General features: G+C 41.2%; 1 protein-coding gene across 2 annotated transcripts in view; it reads right to left on the bottom strand.

The window, feature by feature from the left end:
- CPNE4 (copine 4) overlaps window positions 1-23,757 on the bottom strand; it is a 684,237-nt gene that overhangs the window by 150,804 nt on the left and 509,676 nt on the right. For both annotated transcript variants that reach the window (XM_042956193.1, XM_042902930.1), the window contains one exon: window positions 17,660-17,839. In XM_042956193.1, the coding sequence (XP_042812127.1) occupies window positions 17,660-17,839 (180 nt within the window). The remainder of the gene's footprint in view (window positions 1-17,659; window positions 17,840-23,757) is intronic.

Here is a 23,757-nt window from a genome sequence, read left to right as displayed (position 1 = left end):
GGTTAACCTCTCCAAGCCTCAGTTTCCTTTTCTGTAAAATGGTGATATTATCTACTCCATTGGCTTATCATGTGCATAATGAGTATTATTAACAAAATCTCAGAATCAGTCACATATAGATCCTTAGGAAATGTTCCTTCCTCTTTTTTCTCCCATCCTATCAATCCCCACATAGAGATAATTACAGACTTATCTTAGACTGGGACACTGGCAGTGGAAGAGAAAAGGGGGTGGATAATAAAGATATTTAACACACTAAATTGATGGGGCTTTGTGACTGATTGACTGATGGGAAGGCTGTGGGGCACAGAGAATAGGAGAGTGGTACAAAAGAAGGCTCCCAGTTTGGGGGCCTCCCCATCTGGGAGGGTGGAGGTGCCATTCCCTGGGTGGGGCACAGTAGAGGAGGAGCTGGTGGAGGGGGTGGGCTGGGAGAGCAAGGGGAAATGGTGGCGTGGTTGGAGCTGTGGAGTCTGAGAAGTCAGTGAGTCATCTGAGTGCAGTCAGTATCTAGAGACGGTTAAAGACATGAGTCTGGGGCTCAGAGGAGAGGCCTGAACTGGGAGTCTCCAACATGTGGTTGATAAATGGGAGGGCAGGAGCTGCTGGGGGCATACATGAAGGAGAGAAAGGACAAAGTCTGAGAGCGAGGCAACCTTCCCAGACTGAGACTTAAGGCAATGTCTCCTTTCCTCATTCTACCTGTAGCCTCTGGACAAAACCTGTGGGGGCCCCGCCTCCAGGACCACAAGGGACCTGAGGGGTCATGCTCCTCTGTGTCCTCCCCGCTTAGGCTGGGACTAGGGGAACCTTTAATGGGGGCAGGTGGGTGACATCCAGTTCAGGGCAGTGGTCTTCTTTTCCCTGTGCTGAAAGAGACTTCAAAAGGAACAAGATTAAAAGTGGGAGGCATTACTGAGGATACAAAGAATACCATTGGGCACAGTATAGTGCACTGTTAGTTGCTACCATGTTTCTACACAGATATGTGGCAATTTGTATCAAGGACCTTAAAATGTGTGCCCAAATATTCCACTGTTATTAATTTATTCTAAAAAAATTCAGCATCAGAGGGCATGAAGATATACATAATACAATGCTCATTCAAGTGTCGTTTAAAATTGTGGAAAACTAGAAACAGCTTTCATGTCCGACATACGGGAGGCCTTACATGATTTTTGCTACCGTGGAATACTTTATAGCCCTTAAAATAGATGATGCAGAAGTACATACATTAACATGGAAAGATGTTCAAGATATTTTTTTTATGAGAAAAAAGCAAGCAACGAAGGGCATGTATAAATGACCAAATGGTTGTTGAAAAAAACAACTGTATGTATGTGCATACATAAGAAAAACTCTGGAAGAATATACACCAGAATGTTTACTAACTATCTCTCAATGTTGTGATGAAGGATGATTTTATTAGTTTTGTATATTTCTGAACAGTTTTTAAAAGGGGCATGTGTTGCCTTTATGTACAGAAAAACAATAGAGCCATTCCCTACAAATAATGGGGTGGAGTGATGGAAACTTGCTTGGTTTACAAGGATGTCATGTAGAAGAGGTTCTTGCATGTCTGGAGGAGGAGCCTGAGATGCAGGCCCTGCAACAGAGCTGAGGGAGGGTCTCTGGAGCAAAAGCCTCTAGAAGGAGACAAAGATTTAAAGCCCCCATCCTCATGGACCCATGAACATTCTTAACTTGCTCATTGCTAGTGCTGCAAACCCTCTTGGGTCTCTTCTGTAGTCAAAGCATTACAAAGACCAAAATCTGATGCAGAATCAGACGGAGGATACAGGCTTTGCAGATGTTTCTTAGGGATCAGTCATTCTCTCAGTCTTGTGTTAAAAGTGCAGGGGAGTGTTGCAGGCTGGGTGAGGCACTCAGCTGCTCAGTAGTTCCAATGGGGATGTTGTCTGGGAGCTAGGAGGCCTGGATTTAACTCATGGCTCCTGCACTTAAAAATGGCGTGCACTTAGGGTGCCTGAGGGGCTCGGTTGGTTAAGTGTCTGACTCTTGATTTCAGCTCAGGTCATGATCTCATGACCCCACATCAGGCTCTGGACTGACCGTGCAGAGTCTGCTTGGGATTCTCTCTCTCTCCCCCTCTCTCTGCCCCTCCCCTGCTCGCTCTCTCTCTCTCTCTCTCTCTCTCTCAAAATAAATAAATAAATGTTTAAAAAAAGAGAAAAAAGTGGTGTGCAGGTAAGCAAGTCACTTCAATGTTCAGACGGCTGGCAGAAAATGAAAAAATAATGGCACATTCCCTTCAGGGCTTTTGTGAGGATTAAATGAGATAATGCATGCAAAGTTTTCAGCATAGGGATCTGGCAGTACTATGTAAGAACAGTTGCTCTGCTCTCTGCCTGAAACAATTTTCTGCATTTCTTTACATGGCTCATGCCCATACTTCATTCTGGTCTCTGCTCAGAAAGGGCCTCTCTGGCTTTCCTATGTAAATTTGCACCCACTCCCTTGCCACCACTCTACATTCCTTAGGGTTTCTTTCATATCACTATCATTGTCTGTTATTATATCATGGAGGAAAACATAAGCTCCATGAAAACAGGGCTTTGTCCTCTTTGTTCACAGCTGCTGCCCCGGTTTCTAGAAGAGTGTCTGACATGCAGTAAGTGTCCAGTAAATGAATGAATAATTTCATGCATAATCATTTGGATGAGTGGATAACTGTATTTAAATTAAATGCTTTTAAATTATTACTGTTAGCATTAACGCACTATTCACTGAATGAATGAATGAATGAATGAATGAATACCAGTTATTTACATCTGACTGTTATCTTTAATTGGTAAATGAGCAATAGGTCCATGCCAAGGGAAGGATGAGGCCTAAACACTATAAGTTGCTCAGATACTGTGGTCCAGGAGTATTTCAGATAAACACTCACGAATGGGGCATGTGTTTGCAGATGGATGTCACAGGTCTTCCTGAGCTGGGAGAATGGCTGTTTAGATATAGGAGTCAATTTAACCAACTTGTGGAAAAGGTTGCTTCCTTCTTGACCTCAGTTAACAGTCTTACAGTGATAGCATTTAGGGAGAATTGCTACTCCACTTTTTCTGATTTGCAAAGGGTTACAGAAATTGAATGTAGTTTGGTAGGCAATATGGTCTAATGGGAAGGCAGGTATTGAAATCAGATCAACTCAGGTGTGAATTTTAGCTCCATAACCTGCTGTCAGCATGATCTTGGATGAATTAGTTGAGCTCCTAAAGCCTAGTTCTTTTATTTATTTATTTTTTAAGAGAGAGTGCATGCAAGTGTGGGGGGACTGGGGGGGGGGGGGGTTGATGGAGAGGGAAGAAACTCAAGCAAACTCCACAGTCAGCATAGAGACCAATGTGGGGCTCGATCCCATGACCATGAGATCATGACCTGAGCTGAAATCAAGAGTCAGACACTTAACCGATGGAGCCACCCAGGTGCCCCAAGCCTAGATCTTGATCTGTCAAATAGAAAAGATAGTGGCCCTCTTGTGACATCATACCTGGGATATAATAAGACCCTCAGAATATCAGTCTCCTCCTTTCAACTGATTACTTATGAGAAAATCAGTGGGAAGGTGTGGGAGATCTGTAAAGAGATAGGAATCTTTTTTCTCCTGAGTGCATGAAATGGAAGCCCAGAGGTAGCACGCTTTAGGGGTGCAGGAGGAATTACTTAGTACCCTGAATCTGAATACAAATGCCTGTTTTTGCATCTTGATTTTGCCTCTTAGGATGCATGTAAATTTGGCTTGGTGATAATAGCGATGATGATGATAATGATAATGATAATGTCAATAGCACCAAGCTCATGAATGCCTGGCACATGATCAGCTCTTAGTAAATGTTAGCTGTGAACGTGATTTATTATCACAAAGGGACCATCAACTATTTTGTCTAAATTGGGACACTTTTGAAAATGAAAGGAGGCAGTGTTCATATTTAAGGCATGACAATAGGTATAAACTAAGATGGACTAGGGCAAACGCAGTCATAGGTTACACTAACATTATCAGGATACCTGATATGTAAGGATGAATTCACCCCTCCTTGGAAGTATTTAAGGAGAGACCAGAAGCACCAGAGTGCAGACTCTCATACTGATCTGACTAAACTCAGCCTTGCTTTGGTTTTCCTCCCCATTTCAAGCTTTTCTGGTTCTACTGGAGTTCTGTCTGCAAGTTAATTGTAACACTAGTCTTCCTGGTTTGATTCTCACTGGGGACAGAGAGCATTGGAAGATTTCTGCTCCCTTGCTTCTGCTAACTGGCTTGGGAATGTATGCTGACCTCAGCCTCCTGTGGGCACATGCCAAGGAAGTGTGGGTGAAACACATTAATCAGCACACTCATGGCCTCACCTGACCTGCCTTCGTGTCCGGAGAAGCCCCAAAGACTCACATTCCATCCAAAACAAAGTTAATGAATTCGTACCCAGCCTCATTTTGTCCTTGAATCTGAAACCAAGACTCCTGGGAATGATTTTGTAACCCAAGCAGTAACTGTGTATTTCTTCCCCTAAACTTCATTGGGTTAATTCAAAATAAAAATATTCTTTTTTCCAAATTAGGCTTGAGCTGGAGGTTCTAGGCTTTGAAGGAATGTCAGAACCTCTTTGCAGTTCCAAGGAAGTTTCCTTAACTTAATCCTCAGTGGTGCTCCAAGCCCTCCAGGGTCTCTTCTGTAATCAAAAATGGTATCACAAAAGATCAGGATCAGATTACCCAAGCAAACCTTCCTCCCTGTGGGCCAAGGGGTTGGGGGATGAGGACTAAGGCTTTACTTGCAACATCTGCAAAATGTTCTCTCAAAAACCTGCCAGAGGGCACAGCCTCAGCAAATAGCTCATCCCAAAGCCCTTCCCTCACATTTCCCAAAGTAGGACTCTTCATATATTCTAAAGTTCCTCAAAAGTGTATCTATATAATACATATGTGTCATATTCCTCTACATGAATATGAATTCTTTGAAGTCAGTATATAGGCTTTATTAATTTTTACTAACATTTACTGTAATTTTTTCTGATTATAGAGGTGATATATACTCCTTGAAGAAAATATAGAAAAATATGGAGGTGACACTAAAAGTCACCCATAATCCCATCTACATGCCATCATTGTTGTTATCTAAAAATATATCCTCCTAGTCCTCTGGTCTGGGAAGAAATGGGTTCTTTAAGAGCTTGCACCATATTTTTTCCCACCTTTGAGAGAGAAGGCAAAAGATAATTTAGTCTTCCTATGACTACACTTGATATTCATAAAAGTTTATGATAATCAGTAACTAAATTCATAAGCAGACTAAACTTAAAAAAAGCAGAAATCTTCACAGGTTTTAAGATAATTGTAGCATACTTTACAAACAGTTCAAATACCTCAATCAAGTATTTTGGTAAACAAAAATATTTAGCAGAGAATTCATATTTGGCCTACTGTATTGTTTGGTGGAGTGGCTTTTTGGTTATTTGACTTCAGTGAATTGGCTGTTTGGCATATTGATAATTTAGTTCATGTGCCATATGGTCTCAAGCTTCAGGCCTGAGACAAGTACAGGACATTTTTTTAATTAATTAATTTTGAGAGAGAGAGACAGAGAGAGCGAGCCGGGGGGGGGGGGGGGGAGGTGCAGAGAGAGAGGGAGAGAGAATCCCAAACATGTTCTGCGTTGCCAGTGCAGAGCCTGATGTGGGGCTTGATCTCATGAATGGTGAGATTATGACCTGAGCTGAAACCAAGAGTTGGATGCTTAACTGAATGAGCCACCCAGGCACCCCAAGTACAGGACATTTTTATTTAAGGCACTTAGGATGCTGGTAAGTAAGAGGGTATGGTAAGACAACATTTATTAGGGAAAAAGGAGGGGCCAGATGCTGGGGAGAGCATGTGTAAACACCATGGAGATAGGGTCCAGCTTGGATTTTTGTAGGTAAGTAAGTAGTTCTGAGTTGGGAGCAAGAAGAACTGGGATAAAAGCTGGCCGGAAACAAGCAAGTGTGGGAGCTGTGGTAAAGGTCCTAGGTGGCTGCCTTCAAACCCAGGTGTCATATGTGGCTCCCTGTTTGGGGAGGCAGGTCCAGGGACACTGGGGTGGTGGGCTAAGGGCTGAGGGCCTCACAATAGCCTGGCTTAAAGGGTTGGGACCAGGACAAACACCTAGGTTCTTTTCAGCGTGACATGTCAGTTCTTGCAAATTCTCATCCAGTTCTAAATCTCTTATTCTCCTCCCCTTCTCATTTGGAGCCAGTAGAGGTATAATATCCAAGTGTGGCTTATAAATACAAACCATTTTCATTGCCACTAAATGTATCATTTTAAAACTATGTTTGAAATTAAGTAGACATAAGGAGTTGCTTCCCTGGGGGGCATTTAGGTAGGAACACAGTCTGTGGCTGAATGACATCTATGACTTAGCAAGAGGGAAGCATCTCATGCTAACAGATGATGTGAAAAGGGACTGGGGCTAGGGTGGAAGGGGACAGAGAGTATCCTGAAAAGGGATGAGAATGTAGGAAAGGATGCTTACTTTTAGTGACAAGGGGAAGGAAAGAGATGACTAAAAGTCATTGGCTATTAGAACTGGAAGGAACTTGGAGATGAATCAATACGAAACCTTCCCTTTATAGATGAGGTCACTATGTCACCAAGAGGTTAAGCAAACTGCCCATTACGACACAGGGAGTTGGTGACAGATCCAGGACCTAGGGCACAGACTCCAGTGGAGGACACCATCAAGGATATTTAAAGATACAAAAGGAAAACTCCAGAGAAAGCAGAAGGATTTTCCTAGGATGCGAATTTAAGATTACTTGCCTGACAATGACAGCAAAGAAAAAGGCAAAAATTAATTTTATTCTCCTTGGAGAACTGAGGGCTTGCTCACCTACAGTCACTCTACATGAATCCCAGTTGCCTATGAGCAGAATAGACAGTCAGCATTGAGACCACTTCCTGGGACTTCTCAGCCAGTCCAAGGGAGCTGAGATGATGGTTTTTATTTATGACATCATTTATCACTCATGCCGCTTCTGTTTGCAGTAATTCTGCAAAGTTAAAGAAAGCTTTTCATGTGAGAAGCAGAAGGGAAATGAATTGCCTGCTGTAATGTGTAAATTTGACTTCCCTGGGCCATCAATTTTATGCCTTGAGGATTATTAGATGTTATGCAACAAAAACCAACCTGTGGATTCTCAATGTGAGCATTACATTGAGTGTGGATAGCTCCCTCTTGCATTGTCATACCCCAGTCAACCAACTGGGTTCAACCCACTCTGACAGCAAATTCCCATTGACCACTGACAGCTTGTGGTCTGCCAATCCTTTCAGGGGCCAATGTGGCTGAAGTAATCCTAACATTTGCCTGAATCAAGAAAGGAACCAGCAGTCTGGCTAATAGACCCATTCAACTACACTTAGTAGAGGGGAGCGGAGATCTTCACCAAAAATGTAAATTCTAAGCCCTGTACATGATCCTTTGTGGGAATGTAACTTTATGAAGCAACATTTTTCCTGCTCTCTAGATCTTTTCTTTGTCCTCCTTAATTTCTCAGATAATTACCTAAAACATTAGTTTTTTTCATAATTAAAACAAGTGATTCAGTGCCCAAGACTTATTAGCATTCCTCCCCTAAGACTCTGTGGCAGTGGTTCTCAAACTGTGGCCCAGGGCCAGCAGCATCCTTGTCACCTGGGATCTTAGAAATGCAAATTATTGGGTCTTTTGCTAAATCTGCTGAATCAGAAGTGCTGGGAGTGGGGCCCAGCACTCTGTGTTTGAATAAGTCTCCAGGGATTCTGATTAGACTTGAGGTTTGAGAACTGTTGCTCTGTGGGAAGGTGGTACATGATTCCTTTCTCATGAATGAAGGTCAGAGCCCCCAGACAGCCTAGAACTCCTTTAAGGAATCAGAGATTGCCCTGCCCCACTCATGCTGCAAGAAAGCAGGACATTCTCAGTTGGTTTTTTTTTTTTTTTTTACACTTTATGGATAAAATCCTAATTTATGTTATCAATAAATTAAGTTTCTAAAAAATAAACAAAAATGCTATGTTGAAGTAACATGCTATGTAAATGCAAAAATATTTTAAAGCAAAGTATCATTTGGTAAATAAAAAAGTACATCCTCTTTTAACTCTTTTCCATTTTGCACCTTTTCCGAAAAGTATATTGAGTTTTCTTAAAGGAAATTTTTTGGAGGAAATTTTATTTTATTTATTTATTTTTTAAATTTTTTTGTAATGTTTTTATTTATTTTTGAGACAGAGAGAGACAGAGCATGAGCAGGCGAGGGGCAGAGAGAGAGGGAGACACAGAATCCGAAGCAGGCTCCAGGCTCTGAGCTATCAGCACAGAGCCTGATGCGGGGCTCAAACTCACAGACTGTGAGATCATGACCTGAGCCAAAGTCGGATGCTTAACCGACTGAGCCACCCAGGCGCCCCTCTTGGAGGAAATTTTAAATGATTAGTCATCATATGTTCAGATGACAATGACTTTTTTAAATTATTAGGATTTATAGAATAATTAGAATTTTAAATTCAATAATTTCACCAGACTTATTGATGAACTCAGTGTTGATTTAGGTGTGATAGCAAAGATAGGTGAAGATAAATGCAACTATCTGTAGAACAAAGGATCCTAAAATTGGTATGGAACCACAAAAGACCACAAAGAGCCAAAGCAATCTTGAAAAAGAAAAGCAAAGCTGGAGGCATCACAATTCTGGTCTTTAAGTTATACTACAAAGCTGTAGTAATCGAAACAGTGTGATACTGGGACAAAAACAGATACATAAATCAATGGAACTGAATAGAAAACCCACAATAAACCCACAACTATATCGTCAATTGATCTTCGACAAAGTAAGAAAGAATATTCAAAGGGAATAGGGCAGTTTCTTCAACAAATGGTGCTGGGAAAACCAGATAGCAACATGCAAAAGAATGAAATTGGGTGCTCCTGGATGGCTCAGTGGGTTAAGCATCCAACTTTGTCTCAGGTCATGATTTCACAGCTCGTGAGTTCGAGCCCTGCATCGGGCTCTGTGCAGATAGTTCACACCTCAAAACCTGGAGCCTGCTTCATGTTTTGGTTTTTTTTTTTGTTTGTTTGTTTGTTTGTTTTTTTGTATTTTTTTTATAGAGACATTCTCAATTTTAACAGAAATCTGAGCTTTGGGGGAAGGAATACACTAAAGTAAAGCTATATGGCAATGAAGAAAGGAAGACTATACACAGTCCTCTGAGCCATGAAGAAGAGAAAACACCCACAGGAAAAGCAATGATAAAACCTAGGGACAACTTCTAAATTTGGTTGATGGGTTTGTTCAACATGATTAAGGGTGAAAAGATCAGGAGGGGGTACCTTCTGGGTGCTGAATTTATAAGCTTCTGGTTTTGGGAGGTTGAGACTGATACTATTTAAGAAACTATGCTGTATTTAGAGTTAGTTCAGTATGCAAACACGCAAACATGGAGGAAAGATGACCAAGGCCATATATATGTACACGTATACATAAATGTATATATAATGTATACATAAAAAATATTTATGTATATATATACATGTATATATATACATACACATATGCTTATATATACATATACATACACACATGTGTGTATATATATGTGCGTGTATATATGTACATATACACACATATGTATACACATACACATATGTGTATATATATGTATATATATACATATATATATGGCCTATATATATACACACATATATAAATACATACACATATACATATATATATATATTTTTTTTTTTCCAAGAGGATTCCTATAAGACAAACAAATAAACTTAAACTAATAAAACAAAACCCTAGCAAGGTCAACTCCAACTTGGCTTTGCATTAATAGATACTACATTCCAATTTACACTGGCTCGTGATAAGCTACAAGGGGCTTTGGAGGCAAACAGATCTGCATTTGAGTTCTAGCTCCACCATTTACTAGCTGTGTGGCCTTAAATAAGTCACCCAGCTTTATTCAGTGCATTTCCTCAGATGTACATGAGGATAATGGTAGTGCCTATTTCCCAGGGATGTCAAGCTGATTAACTTAAGTGAGATATAACAAATGCTTAGCCCAGTGACTGGTAAATAAAAAGTATCCAGGGAAAGTTAACTACTACATTTATTATTCTCATTATTTCTGATTTGGTGTTCCCACTGTATTTGGTGCATGAAGAAGTGGAAAAATTTGGGGATGACTGGACTGGTTAGTAAGCAGTGAAAGAAGTGAAAGTGGCACCTTGAAGAAGGTCTGTTTGCTGTTCGAGATAGTGAGGGACCATGGCTGTCCTTGGCATGCCCTCTGTTGGGTGCAGCAGGAGAGGGGCTTAGCTCCTGGTCTCCTTTCTGCCAACAGAAATCCAAGGACGGTCTTCAAGCTCACCCAGAAAGAGTACACAGCTTTCTGGCCACCCTGCATCTCTGTGATTCGCCCCCCTCATCCATCTGCTGAGAACACACAGTTCTGCCTGGAGTGCTCTTGGAGACATGAACCTTCATCTGGCATTATTGCTCAGTGCTAAGTCACTGGCTGTGCTTATACTCAACTTCATGGCCAATATCAGGTTCCAGCATGCTGAGGGCTGCCATTTTCCTTTCCTAAAAGCCACAAATCCCCCTGTTTCACATATCAGAGTGAGAATGTGGTAAACTCACATGGACAGGGCAAGTAGACAGTCTTGAAGAGACAGCTCTGAATGTGTGACTTCCAGCATGGGTTTTGGGATGTCACTTTCTCTCTCCTTTGGGGCCTTAGTTGAGCTCAGATAGGAATTGGAATACCTGTCCCCCAATTATTTCAGAGACCTGAGTTGAAACCACTTTCATTTAAAAATAGTCTGAAAAAAGTAAATATCATACACACACACACACACACACACACACACACACACACACACTGAAACCTTTGACTAAATAATATTTTCAACAAACTTGAGGCAAAGTCATAAGTTCAGTTTACTCATTGCCCAGGATATGGTGTTTTGTCATACTGTTTTCACCCTTTTTGCTTCCACTTTCACTCTTGAAACAAAGTTGGCCCCAATGTATGTTGATCCTTCTCATCATTTCCTAGATTTTCATGTCCTTAATAACAGCTTCCATACCCTGAATGCTCTCTCTGCTAAGCACCTTGTATGTATTTTCTCACTTGATTGTCACAATATTTCTCAAGGCCAGCTCTATTATTATCTCTATTTTGTATATGAAGAGGCTAAGTCTTAAATGGTTGGTTGCAAGATTTTGCCTGTGGACATACAACTTGAGAGCGGCTGAGCTGGGATGTGACACCAGACCGTCAGGCTCCATAGTTAGTGCTTTTCAGCATTATGAAACTGTGTTTCAGACCCTGAATGCACCATTCCTATAGCAGCTCCTGGATCCAGCCATCCCCTGCCTAACTAACCAGTACAAGGAAAGGAATCTTCTTGAACCACTGAAATTATAAAGAAGAAAAATGTTGATGTGTGTGTGTGTGTCTGTGTGTGTGTGTGTGTGTGTGTGTGTGTGTGTGTGTTTGCTGGATCATATTAGAGATCTTAGAAAAACAACTTAGAAAAAAGAGAAAACTCCCATTTACATCAAAAGTTAACATTTTCACACTTTAATCTGAAAGAATGTAGAAAGAGATGTCACATACTCAATTTTTAAAAAATCATTTGATTTGTTCATATATCAATGAGTTACCTTCCAAAAATAAAAACAAAACATTTTCTTTGAGGGATCTCATCTACTTTCAGGCTGCATGGGCCATAGGGAGTCCACTGCCAAATCTGGATCATTTCCAGATCCTCATGGTCAGAGGCCAAGTGGCAACATCCTCTGGATTCTCCACAGACATCCTGAGCTCAACACGCCAGCATCACACTCTATTCCTCACCCCACTCCTCAATATGATTCCCCAGAAAGACAGACAAATCACTCCTGTAGGACCTGAGCCAGCTACCTGCAAACTCCTCCCTCCTTCACCCATTCTCTAAGCCCTGTTGATCCTGTGTTTGGCCAAACTCTTTCCTGGGTCTCCTCAACTTTCATCACCACTGCCCTCATCTCTGATGAGATGCTCCTGCTACGGCACGAGCTTCCTAACTGGCTTCCTTGCCTCCATATCCACTCTCACCCATTCACCCTTCAAGGAATGCTAAAGTGATCTTCCTAATATGCACATCCAATCTTGTCCTCTCCCTGGTCAAAACCCTTCAGGACTTCCAGTGTAACACATCCAAGCTCTCCAAACTTTAGAGAAAGGCACTTAAAAGCCTCTGGTCTGGCTCCTCTTCTCCTCTCCAGCCTCCTTTATCCTTTTCCCAACCTTTGACTATCCAGCCATGTTGAATCCCTTAGAGTTCTCTGTTATTCTTGTGCTGCTGTGCCTTTGTGTCCTGGTCATTTTGCCCAGAGAGTCCTTATTTCTTCTATCTGCTCGTGAATTCCTACTCATCCTGTGAGATTCAGGTCCAAAATCATTTTTCTTCTTTTTTTTTTAAATTTTTAAACATTTATTCATTTCTGAGAGACAGAGTGTGAGTGGGGGAGGGGCAGAGAGAGGGAGACACAGAATCCAAAGCAGGCTCCAGTCTCTGAGCCATCAGCACAGAGCCTGACGCGGGGCTCAAACCCACCAACTGGGAGATCATGACCTGAGCCGAAGCCAGACGTTCAACCAACTGAGCCACTCAGGTGCCCCCAAAATCATTTTTCTTATGAGACCTCCCTGGTTCCCTGTAGGCAAAGGTAAGTCTTTCCCCTGTTGCCCCTGGAAAATATCCTGTTGCAGCACTAAATAACATGCATTTTAGTTACTTATTTAATAATTTTAATAATTTCCCAGCTAATTTTAAGCACTTTTGAGGCTGAGCCTCTCTCTTTTTTCATCTTTGTGTCTCTAGCACCTTCAAGAGACAAGTTGGTGTATCTGGGGCACTTGCTAATGCTTGTTGAAATAACAAATATGTGACTGAACGAAACTTACCATGTTAAAATAAAAGTTCATACTTATTTAAAATTTTCAAAATTAATCAGTAAATGTGGCTTAAGCATACGTGATATATAAAGCACGGTGTTGCATTAGACACAAAAAGGAAGTATTGATTATGGCCTCTGCCCTAAGAAACTTGCAAACTAGCTGGAGGGCTAGATAGTATGTATAAAAATGTTAATTGAGAGAGAAATTATTTTAATGAACTGAGAAAAAGGAACTTCTGGAGGCAGTGAAGAACGAGTTACTAAATGAATGAGATGGAGACGGGTTACAGGATCTTGGAGTCTGGAAAGGTCACTGTGGCTTGGAGAAGGTGTTCTATAGAATATGACTTAATTAGTTAGAACTCCATGTTGCAAGTGGCAAAAAGAATTATCCCACAATGATTTAAATGACAAAGTGAAGCTGTTGACCAAAATTCCTAGGAAGGACTGGCTGCAGACAGGACACTATCTAGCATGCAAATAATATGACCCGATTTCTCTCTTTTCTTCCCTTTAAGGTGCCAGTCTCTTTCCTTTTCATCCACATTTTGTCATGTTATCACCCTTCCTTTTCTTCCCACAGCAGCTCGATGTTCTCCCCTTGAAGGGTATCACTTCCAGACCTCACAGCATCACCTTTTCTTTCTCACAAGGCTCTAGCAAATATGTTTTTACGTTTCACTATCTCTGATTCGTTACATACTTTCATTGAACTAATCACTGTGGCCACAAAAATGGGATATCCTGATTGATTTCACTCAATTAGTGCCCACCCCAAAAGTATGGAAAGGTCAATTGTACCTATCACATGGCTGATAATATAAAAGGGTGGTTGTCTGTGAACATACAAGATACCCAGAGAGGCTAGCCTGTCCCCAGGGAGGGGGTTATGTGTGGGGTTGCGGTGCAGGAAAGCAGTATGGCTTGGGGAGCATGGCTTAAGGCTACACTGAACAAGTTTGACTTGCTGCTCATTTGTTTCATCTAAGCCATGATGTTAAAAGAGATCTCAGCATGCGGCCTCTCCACACTATCCTTCCCTAAATGGCAGAAGAAAGAGCTTTCAGATTAGGGACCAAAAGCTCCTGACTTCTGGTTTTGGCTCTGCCAGGACACTGAACCTTTCTGATCCTCAATTTTCTCAGCTATAAAATGCAGGTGGTAACACTTGTCCTCCCAAACTTGTTAAGAGGGTCAAATGGTCAGTATGGAAGCTCTTTCAAGTCTCAAGATATAACTAGAAACTACTATTTGTAATCTTATCCTCAGTGCTCGCTTCTACATATTCCTCATCTTGAGAGATTAAAAACTTAAAGCAATGCACTTCCCCCCATTTCCCTTTATTCACCCCACTCTAGAAAGTCCATCCATCTTCCACTGATATGCTTTCATTAATACACTCTATATCAATCATGATGCTTTCAGCTCAAGGAATGGAACATCCCATCCCAGGAAACTTTATTATCTTATAATAAGGAGTCCACAGACAAGGTGGGCTCCACGTACAGAATTTCAGCCAGTGCCTCCACCTGTCTTGGCTCTGACTTCCCCTTAGGGGTGCTCTCATCCTCATCCCTGCTACAAAGTGGCTGCAGTAGTTCCAAGAATGACAGGCAGAGACTTCTTTCTTCATATGTGGGTGTTGGGTGTCTCTCCTTCTCTCTCTCTCTCCCTCTCTCTCTCTCTCTCTCGTTAGGCTAAAAAACCTTTCCAAGAAAAAACTGTCATGTGTTATTGAATAGAACTGGCCACCAGCCCACCCCTAAACCAATCTCTGGCAAAAGGGAACGGGGTTCATATGATTGGCTGATAATACTCAGCATTCGCCCTTGAGCTAGGGATAGGGCTATTGTCCGCACAGCCACATGGTAGAAAATGATCAGGACCTGATGGCTTAAAGGGTGGAGCGACTGGCTTTTGGGTAGACAGCTGATATGATGCCCTGCTCATATACTCAGGCTCTATGACTTCAGTGCACACCATTGACTTCTGACCACCAGCACCTGCATTTCTTTGCTTGTAAGCTTCTTGGGATCTTTGGAACCTGTTTTGCTGCCTGTGAAATAAGCCAGAAATACTGGAGGATGGATGTTCCCACCCTGGAAAAAGCCTTCAATAACTGATGAACTATATATATCCCCAAGAATATAAATGCTCCCGTTTCTCACCTATGGGGTGAGATAACTCAGTGGTATCTGTTCTACACTGGCTTCCAGAATTTCCCCAGCAGAATTAAGCTCTGGTTGGCCACAGTGGTGGATGGCTTGACAACACTCTTACAGGCTGCCTTCCTTTTCCTGTCTCACTTTTTCACTCTGCTATGGCATCTCCTTCACCTCCTTTGACTTCATATCTCAGAGTTAGCTTTGTGGGAAACCCAAATGAAGCTACTATGTACCATATGCCAAACTTCTTCCTGAATCCAGAGGCTTTGTATATAGTTTTCTCATCTGCTTGGAACATGTTTCCTCTTTCTTCTCACCTGATCCGCTTACTCTCCCTTTAAGTCTCGGTGTAAATGTCACTTCCCCTTGGAATCCTTCTTTGATCTCCTCTCCACCTGACACCATTCTCTCAGTTTTGCTCTCCTCTTCTAATACTTCTCCTTAGCAATAATTATAATGGTTGTAACTTAATTCATTATTTGCATAATTTAATTAATTACTTGCTTCCCATCTTTATTCCCAGCTAGACTGTGAGCTGCTTGAGTGTAGGGACAATGTTTTTAGCTCAACACTACACCGCTGACACAGAGTGGAGGGTCAAGGACTTACTGGCTGCTGGAAAGATGAGGGTTGTGAGAGACTAAAGATGTAAGTTTGAGGGTTATTCACACGGACAAAATGATTAAATCTTGGGATGAAAAAGATCTTTGATTCACATGACTCCTACATGGATCTACATTTGTTTCTTAAGGAAGAATCTAACTTTTATACATGAGGGGATGTCCATAATCTCAGAGAGAATCTTGGAGTGGCTCATTTATATCTATAATATATGTCATTTAAATCATTGTATTTTATTTATACATTACAGAATTCTACCTGAAATCATTCATTCATTCATTCATTCATTCATTCATTCATTCAATGCCTACTACTTATTAGGCATTGTACCTGGCAAGACTCTGGAACTATCTACCATCAATTCTTTTCAAAAGTCATGAGAGAGATTATATTTATGGAGAATACCCCAGAGTCCTTCTCTGCCTTCATCTACATTGGGCTTTTGGCTTTCATTAAAGGAACAAGGAACAATTTTATGAAAGTAATCACTATATTTGCTGAAAAAGGTATCTTAGGACATTATTTATTTTGTCACTCAGTGCTCACAATGGGGAAATTAGTGATAAGTGGCATGAGGCATGGTAAAAACAAATAAACATGCAGGCTCGTCCCCTCTTTGCCAGGCAGAATCTTCCTTACTAAACCGTAAACCACACCCTTGCCTCTGCATGGGATTGATGCAGGTTTTGTGAGGGTTGAGGTTTATATAATTTGGAATCCTTTCAGAAAAAAGTACATGACTACAAATAAAAATGTCACACAGAGCCTTGGAAGCAGTTTACCCAAGTGAGGGGCTCTGAAGTTCAAGCTTCACTAGTTTTGTAGTAAATCAGCATCTGAGCTTGATTCAGTGAAACTGGGTCTCTTCTGCCCTTACCCCTGCCCTGGTTGTTCTGACCTCTAGGCCTTGCTTTGTATTGATTTCTTACCTGAAAGGTCTTCCTCCTCCTTCTTCCATCTATGGACTATATTTTTTCAATGTTTGAATCCACAATGCCTTCTGTGATTCTACCAAGCAGAAAGCTCTCCCTTCCTGAAGGCCTACAACCCTATGAATATAGCCCAGGATATTTTGTCTCATTATGGCTTAAGCTGCATCATGAATTACTTTTAGGTGTATGTAGTGTGCCTTCTCCAATTAGAATGTCCACTTCCTCCACACAAGGGCTATTTCTTCATTTAGACCTCCCCTCAGAACCTACTAAAGTTCTGGGCATGGCAGTAGGGAAGGGAAAAGTAAAAGTGTCCTGATGTAAAGTTACGGAGTTTATGGTGAGACCAACCTGGTTGGAGTTTTAGTTCTGCCACTTATCAGTGTGAGGCTTTAGGCCTAACTGCTCTGAGTCTTAGTTTTCTCATTTATAAATGGATATAATAATGTTTATTTCACATAATTGTGAGGATTAAGTAAAAGCATTTATTCATGCACCAAAAGCTATTTATCCCCTTTCTTGGGCTATTTTGGCACCAAAAGCTTGGAATACATGTACATGAGCAGTACTCCCTGCATTGGGGTTCTCATAGTTGAGTTGGAAGATGGAAATTTATAATGTAACAGCATAAGACTATATATAGCACACACAATCAGAGTGTAGAAAGTGCCCAGTAAATAGTTGTGAAATAACTGACGGAATGAAGGAATTCAAAAGAGAAAATAGTTAATTTTGCAAAATAAGTAAGTCTTCACATATTTGCTGCATCATCCCTATGTAAATATAAAGTTAACTATAATGGGTATTGCAGTGAATGGAAACTCCTAAAATGCTACGTGTAAAAGGAAAATAAAATCAAAGGGAGAAATAAAGCAGAGGAGACAGGAAAAGGGGGAGGAAGAGAGGCCCCAAGGAAGCAAGGAGTGGGAAGGGCCCTCTGTGGACCCACCTGGCCGAGCGTGCACTCCATGCCACCCAGGAAGTCGGCCTCCTTCAGCCCGTTATGGTTGCTGCTGATGTCATGAACTTCAAACCGCAGGCGCTGCACCTCTTCAAAGTAAAAGTCCACAGTGAACAGTTTTGAATACACCGGGTTTATGCAGGTGCGAATCACCTCTGTTCTGTCAACCTGCAAGGAGAGAAGAGAAAAAACACCAGGGATTAGGGCTTTTTATTATTACCCTTTAGGTGAAATAATCTTATGGTGATTCTCCTTCTTCCAAAACATAAATGCCCTCCATCAAGTCACCAGAGTGAAGCAGTTTGAAAGCACACAAGGAAGCACCATCAGAGAATGAGCCATGTGTCAAGGAGGGAAATCTTATTAGCATAATCTGAAGCTTTGTATTTAAAGATTAGAGCATGCTATACTGTTGGGTGTAATAAGGCAACAAGATGGATCAATTATTGGTGGCTTCCTGGAGCCTTAGGATGAGAAAGAGTCTGAAGGCACATTTGGGCTCAGGAGGAAAGAAATCTGTAAGAGATCAGTGAAGTCTGATGGGCACAATAATGGCAAATGACCATGCAAGTACCCCATTTTAACTAATCCTACCCTAACATTAGTTTTAAAACTCCTGAGTCCTAGAATAATGAAGTGGGAAGGCCATGAGAATGGATATGAAGATGACTGCCTTTGGTCTCAAGTATACCTTTATTGGGTTTATAATGGTTACTCAGTCATTTTAATTCCCTGGGTCTTAGTTTCCTCATCAACAAAGTGAGGATTTGAAGATGAAAAGCCTCTTCTTGCTCTAACATTCCGTGAGTTATGATTCCCCTTGCCTTCTGTGATAATAACTCCTTATTTTCCCCTCTCTCCCAGATCTGTATTTGCCACTGTCCACCCTACTCTTGCCCCTGGACGTTGACCTCTATGGGTGGAATTGATTGGGCTCTATTACCCTGTAGGTTCTGCTTTGAGTCATCCAAAGGCAAGACTTGGCAGGAGATCAGAGAGTGGGAGGATAGAGAGGTGCTGGCAGCACACCATGCCTCTGCACACAGAGATTCTGCTAGTAGACTCCCTTCCACAGAGGGAGCTTTTGCAGGGTTCTGGTAACACAATCACCCCTCCCTGTCTTGACCCTTCAGACTAAGGGGTGCTAATGACTTTCTGCTGTTGCTATCCCCAGTGAGCCTCACCGTCCTTAGTTGGCTCCCTTATACTTGCCCATGTCCCTAGAAAGAGTCCCTCTGAAAAGAATTTAACACTTTAGATGAAACTCTCCGGGTATGCTGTTTTTGCTGGTACCCTTACCACTAAGGTTCTTTTCTTTTATGCCCATCACATATAAAAATACCATTTACAATACCATTTATATCCTGGGAAGTCTTAAAGGACCAAATTACAGTTAACCCAAGATCTTACAGTATTTCTCAACTGGAAATATCCATTACTCATATTTTACAGATCAATGGGAGCCTACATGTACTTTCAGCTTTCAAATAGAAACATGGTCTATTGGATACTTCCCAAGTGTCATTCATTAGCACAAATTGGGGAAACCATTTCCTGCACTTTTATTACGGTACAGGGAAGTAGTCTCTCAAAGAAAAAAAGTGAAGGGAAGGTTGTGTTTGACTGTATCACGCACATACATGTTATCTGGCAAAGAAAAAATTCAATACTTGCTGCAGCCTCCCTTGACATTCTTGCATTCAGTATTTTGACCCTGGCTCCAGCCCTCCCTCTGGGCCCTGTGTGTGAGAGAGTTGTCCTATAAGGAACATCACCTGCTCTTCTTTTTTTTTCTTTTTTCTTTTTTAACATTTATTTATTTTTGAGACAGAGAGAGACAGAGCATGAACAGGGGAGGGGCAGAGAGAGAGGGAGACACAGAATCTGAAACAGGCTCCAGGCTCTGAGCTGTCAGCACAGAGCCGAATGTGGGGCTCGAACTCACGGACCGTGAGATCATGACCTGAGCCGAAGTCGGCCACTTAACTGACTGAGCCACCCAGGCGCCCCTCACCTGCTCTTCTTGATGGGATGGACAATCCAGGTTGTGAGAAGGAGAATGTGATTCTGGTCATGTCCCTGTCCAACAGATAGGAAACCAAATCCCAACCTATTGTTGACTAGGCAGACCAATGGTTATTTGACTACTCTGTCTTCTGCTTAAAGGTCAGTTTCTATTTGAGCTGGATTTTAGATTTTTATATAATGTTCATTCTGCAGGACAGGACTGAATATGTCATTGGCTGATTGTATAGGTACAAGGATTTACTGTACTGGCATATTTTTTTTCAGTTGTTAAGAAATCATTGTTTTGAATAATAGTGTAAGTCAGAGGTCACAAACAAGCAGTCTGCAAGTTCAAGCTGACTTGGGAACTATTTTATTAGTCCCATTTAAAATTACTTTTCCCTTGGGGTGCCTGGGTGGCTTAGTTGGTTAAGCATCTGACTTCAGCTCACATCATGATCTCACGGTTCGTGGGTTTGAGCCCTACATCAAGCCCCACATCGAGCCCTGTGCTGACAGTGCAGAACCTGCTTGGGATTCTCTCTCCCTCTCTTTCTGCCCCTCTCCAACTCACACTTCTTTCTCTCTCAAAATAAATAAATAAAAAGCTTTAAAAATATTTTTTTATAAAAGTACTATTCCCTTAATTTGGCAACATAAAAGGCAATTACAGATAAAATAGAATAGTCCATAGAAGGGACTATTTTTCTTCTCCCCTCCTCCCCTCCCCCTACCTCCCCCCCCATCTTTGGAAAAAAATCAGAATGTCTGCCACCCTGGAGCCACATTTACATGGCAACAATTGGGGACTGCCTCATTCATATGGGGCACTCACTCTCCAGTTTCCAAGCTACTCTCCCTAAGTGAGTTTCCTTGTCTGAGCCCTAGAGGTGTTTTTGCAATGTCTGGTCCAAATTCACAGAATAATGAGCCATATAAGAATTTTCATTACATTCATGTGGTGCCTTTTGATAGAGAATTTTGAAATAATCCCCAAGAACTAGCTTATAGGTGGATTTGACATCCTCAAGACACAGAAAAGGAATCTTCTCTCCTTGTGGATGGAAGAATAGAGTCCTAGGCAGGTTGAGATGATAAGAGATAGGAGGCTGGAAATTCCACCCCGTTCTAATCTTTGTTCCTCTGCTTTAACCACCCCAGATGGCACAAAGGGCTAATGTGCACTGATCCTGCTGCTTTTCTTCTCACTTCTTGATCTTCATATGGTGATTCCACATAGATATAAAGTTCGTGTTGGCATCAAGACACACACTTCAGACAGTCTATCCAAGGCAAGCTGCCAACATGCAACATGGAATGACTTGTTTTTTTGAGGGAAATGATTGGTTGGAAAGAAACTAAGAAATACACAATTGTATTACCAATACAGATAACTTCCAAAGACAATCTCAGAGCCAGTAAGAATCCTAAAAGCATAGAGGAGCTCAGGAAAAGAAGGAGGATGAGGTAGAGGAAGAGGTTGCAATACTAAATGCATATTTAGAAGATGTTTCAAAACTTTCTCCATTCATAGTCATTAAGGGAGATGCATTACCTTTTCTGGAGACTGAAGTGAGGCTTAATCTGAGCAATAGAGCCTAGGATAGCTCATGTTCCTCATTGAAAGGCATCTAGATCAAGGTGACTGTTTTCCAAAAGACCATCCACTGATTGGTGCTACCAGCTGAGTTAGAATCAACCAGGCAGCCTTTTTTTTTTTTTTTAAACTCTGGTTCCTATTCTCTACCATTGGTGATTTTGACTAAGCAAGTATAGGGTGGAACCTAGAAATCTGCAGTTTTAAAAGTGTCACAGTCAATTCTGATGTGGTAATATCAGAGTAAGGAAATTACGGAGATGTGGGGTCTATCCCTTGCTCTTGTGTGAGATTTTTTCTGGTCAAGGTTTATTTTAATCTTGCTGGTCCTGTTATCCAGTCTTCAAAAATTCTGCTTATCTCCTTTCCTCCCTAGTTATAACTACTGATATATTCATGTTGCTTTATGATTTGCAGAACATGCTTACATCCAGTTTTTTGATTCTTATAGCAATCATGTGATATAACTTTGTACTATCTCAAAAATGAGAAAAGTCAAGGACAAATACCAGCACATGGTACTGGATGATAGAATGAGCACCTGAAATCATGCCTTTGGACTTCAAAGCCTGGACTATTTTCCTTAATTCAAGTTTCCTCATGAGAATTCCTTGAAAGAAATGAAAAATGTGGCTAGGTTATGGTATGATGGCAATAGAATCAATGATCAAGTACTGCTTTTGCTGAGATGCTCTTTTAAAAATTTCATCTAGGGGTGCCTGGGTGGCTCAGTTGATTGAATGTCCAACACTTGATCTTGGCTCAGGTCATGATCTCACAGTTTGTAGGATCGAGCTTTGCATCAGGCTCTATGCTGAGCATGGAGCCTGCTTGGGGTTCTCTCTCTCCCTCTCTCTCTGCCTCTCTCTCTCTCTCACACACACACACAGAATAAATAAACATTAAAAAAATTTTCATCTAAAACATTTTTCAGTATAACGTTGAAGTGTATAATAGTTAATAGTTATAAAAGGCATGTTGTGTCAAGGTATCTACTTTTTTAAATTTTTTTAAAATTTTCTTTTATTTTTGAGAGATATAGAGCACAAACAGGGGAGGGGCAGAGAGAAAGGGGGACAGAGGATCTGAAGCAGGTTTTGCTGAGAGCAGAGAGCCTGATGTGGGGCTCGAACTCACAAACCATGAGACTGTGACTTGAGTGAAGTTGGACACTTAACTGACTAAGCCACCCAGGCACCCCAAAGGTACTTTAAAAATGTATTACTCAGGTTCAGTTGACATATAATAAATCACATCTATTTAAATTGTGCAATTCAATAAGTTCTGATATATGTACATACTTGTGAAACCATGACCACAATCAAGATAGTGAACATAGCCATTACCCATTCAAGTGTCCTCATGCCCCTCCATAACTCTTTCCTCCCATCTCTCCCCCTACCCATTCCCAAGAAACTACCCATCTGCTTTCTGTTATGATAGATCAGTTTGTATCCTCGATAAGCTTATATTATAGTATATAGTCTTTTTTGTCTTACTCTTTCATTCAGTATAATTATTCTGAGATTTATTCATTATTATGTATATCAATAGTTCATCTTTTTTATTGCTGAATAATATTCCACTGATGTCCAATTGGATTGTTTTCCAGTTTGGCTATTATACTGCCTTACTTATTCATGTACAAGCATTTGTATGGACATACATTTCTTCTTTTGGGTAAATACATAGTATTGAAATAGGTGTATGTTTAATTTATCTATTTATGTTTTTTTTAACGTTTATTTATTTTTGAGACAGAAAGAGACAGAGCATGAACAGGGGAGGGGCAGAAAGAGAGGGAGACACAGAATCTGAAACAGGCTCCAGGCTCTGAGCTGTCAGCACAGAACCCGATGTAGGGCTCGAACTCACGGACCGCGAGATCATGACCCGAGCCAAACTCGGACGCTTAACCGACCGAGCCACCCAGGCACCCCGGTGTATGTTTAATTTAAAACATTTTAATAGGTGTGCAGTGGTATCTCATTGTGACGTAAATTTGCACGTTCATAATAACTAATGATCAACATCTTTTTATATGCTTATTTGCCATCTATTTATCCTTCTTAAAATTTTTTAATGTTTATATATCTTTGAGAGAGAGAGAGACAGAGTGTGAGTGAGGGAGGGGCAGAGAGAGGAGAGATACAGAATCTGTAGCAGGCTCCAGGCTCCAAGGTGTCAGCACAGAGTCCGATACAGGGCTCAAACCCATGGACAGTGAGATCATGACCTGAGCCAAAGTTGGACACTTAACCGACTGAGCCACTCAGGAGCCTCTGCCATCTATATATCTTCTTTGATGAAATATCTGTTGAAATCATTTGACAGGCACTCTTTTTTCATCCTTATGAGAACATTATGAAGTAAGTATTGTTATTATCCCCTCTTACCAGGAGGTAGAGAGACTCTATAACTTTCCCAATTTCACACAGCTTGCAAAAGGTAGGATTTGAACCTAGGTAGTCAAGCTCCTGGG

Source organism: Panthera leo, chromosome C2 (genome assembly GCF_018350215.1).
Source record: "Panthera leo isolate Ple1 chromosome C2, P.leo_Ple1_pat1.1, whole genome shotgun sequence".
Lineage (NCBI taxonomy): Eukaryota > Metazoa > Chordata > Mammalia > Carnivora > Felidae > Panthera > Panthera leo.
The sequence above is the reverse complement of the archived record's forward strand: the minus strand, read 5'-3'. Positions and strand labels throughout refer to the sequence as shown.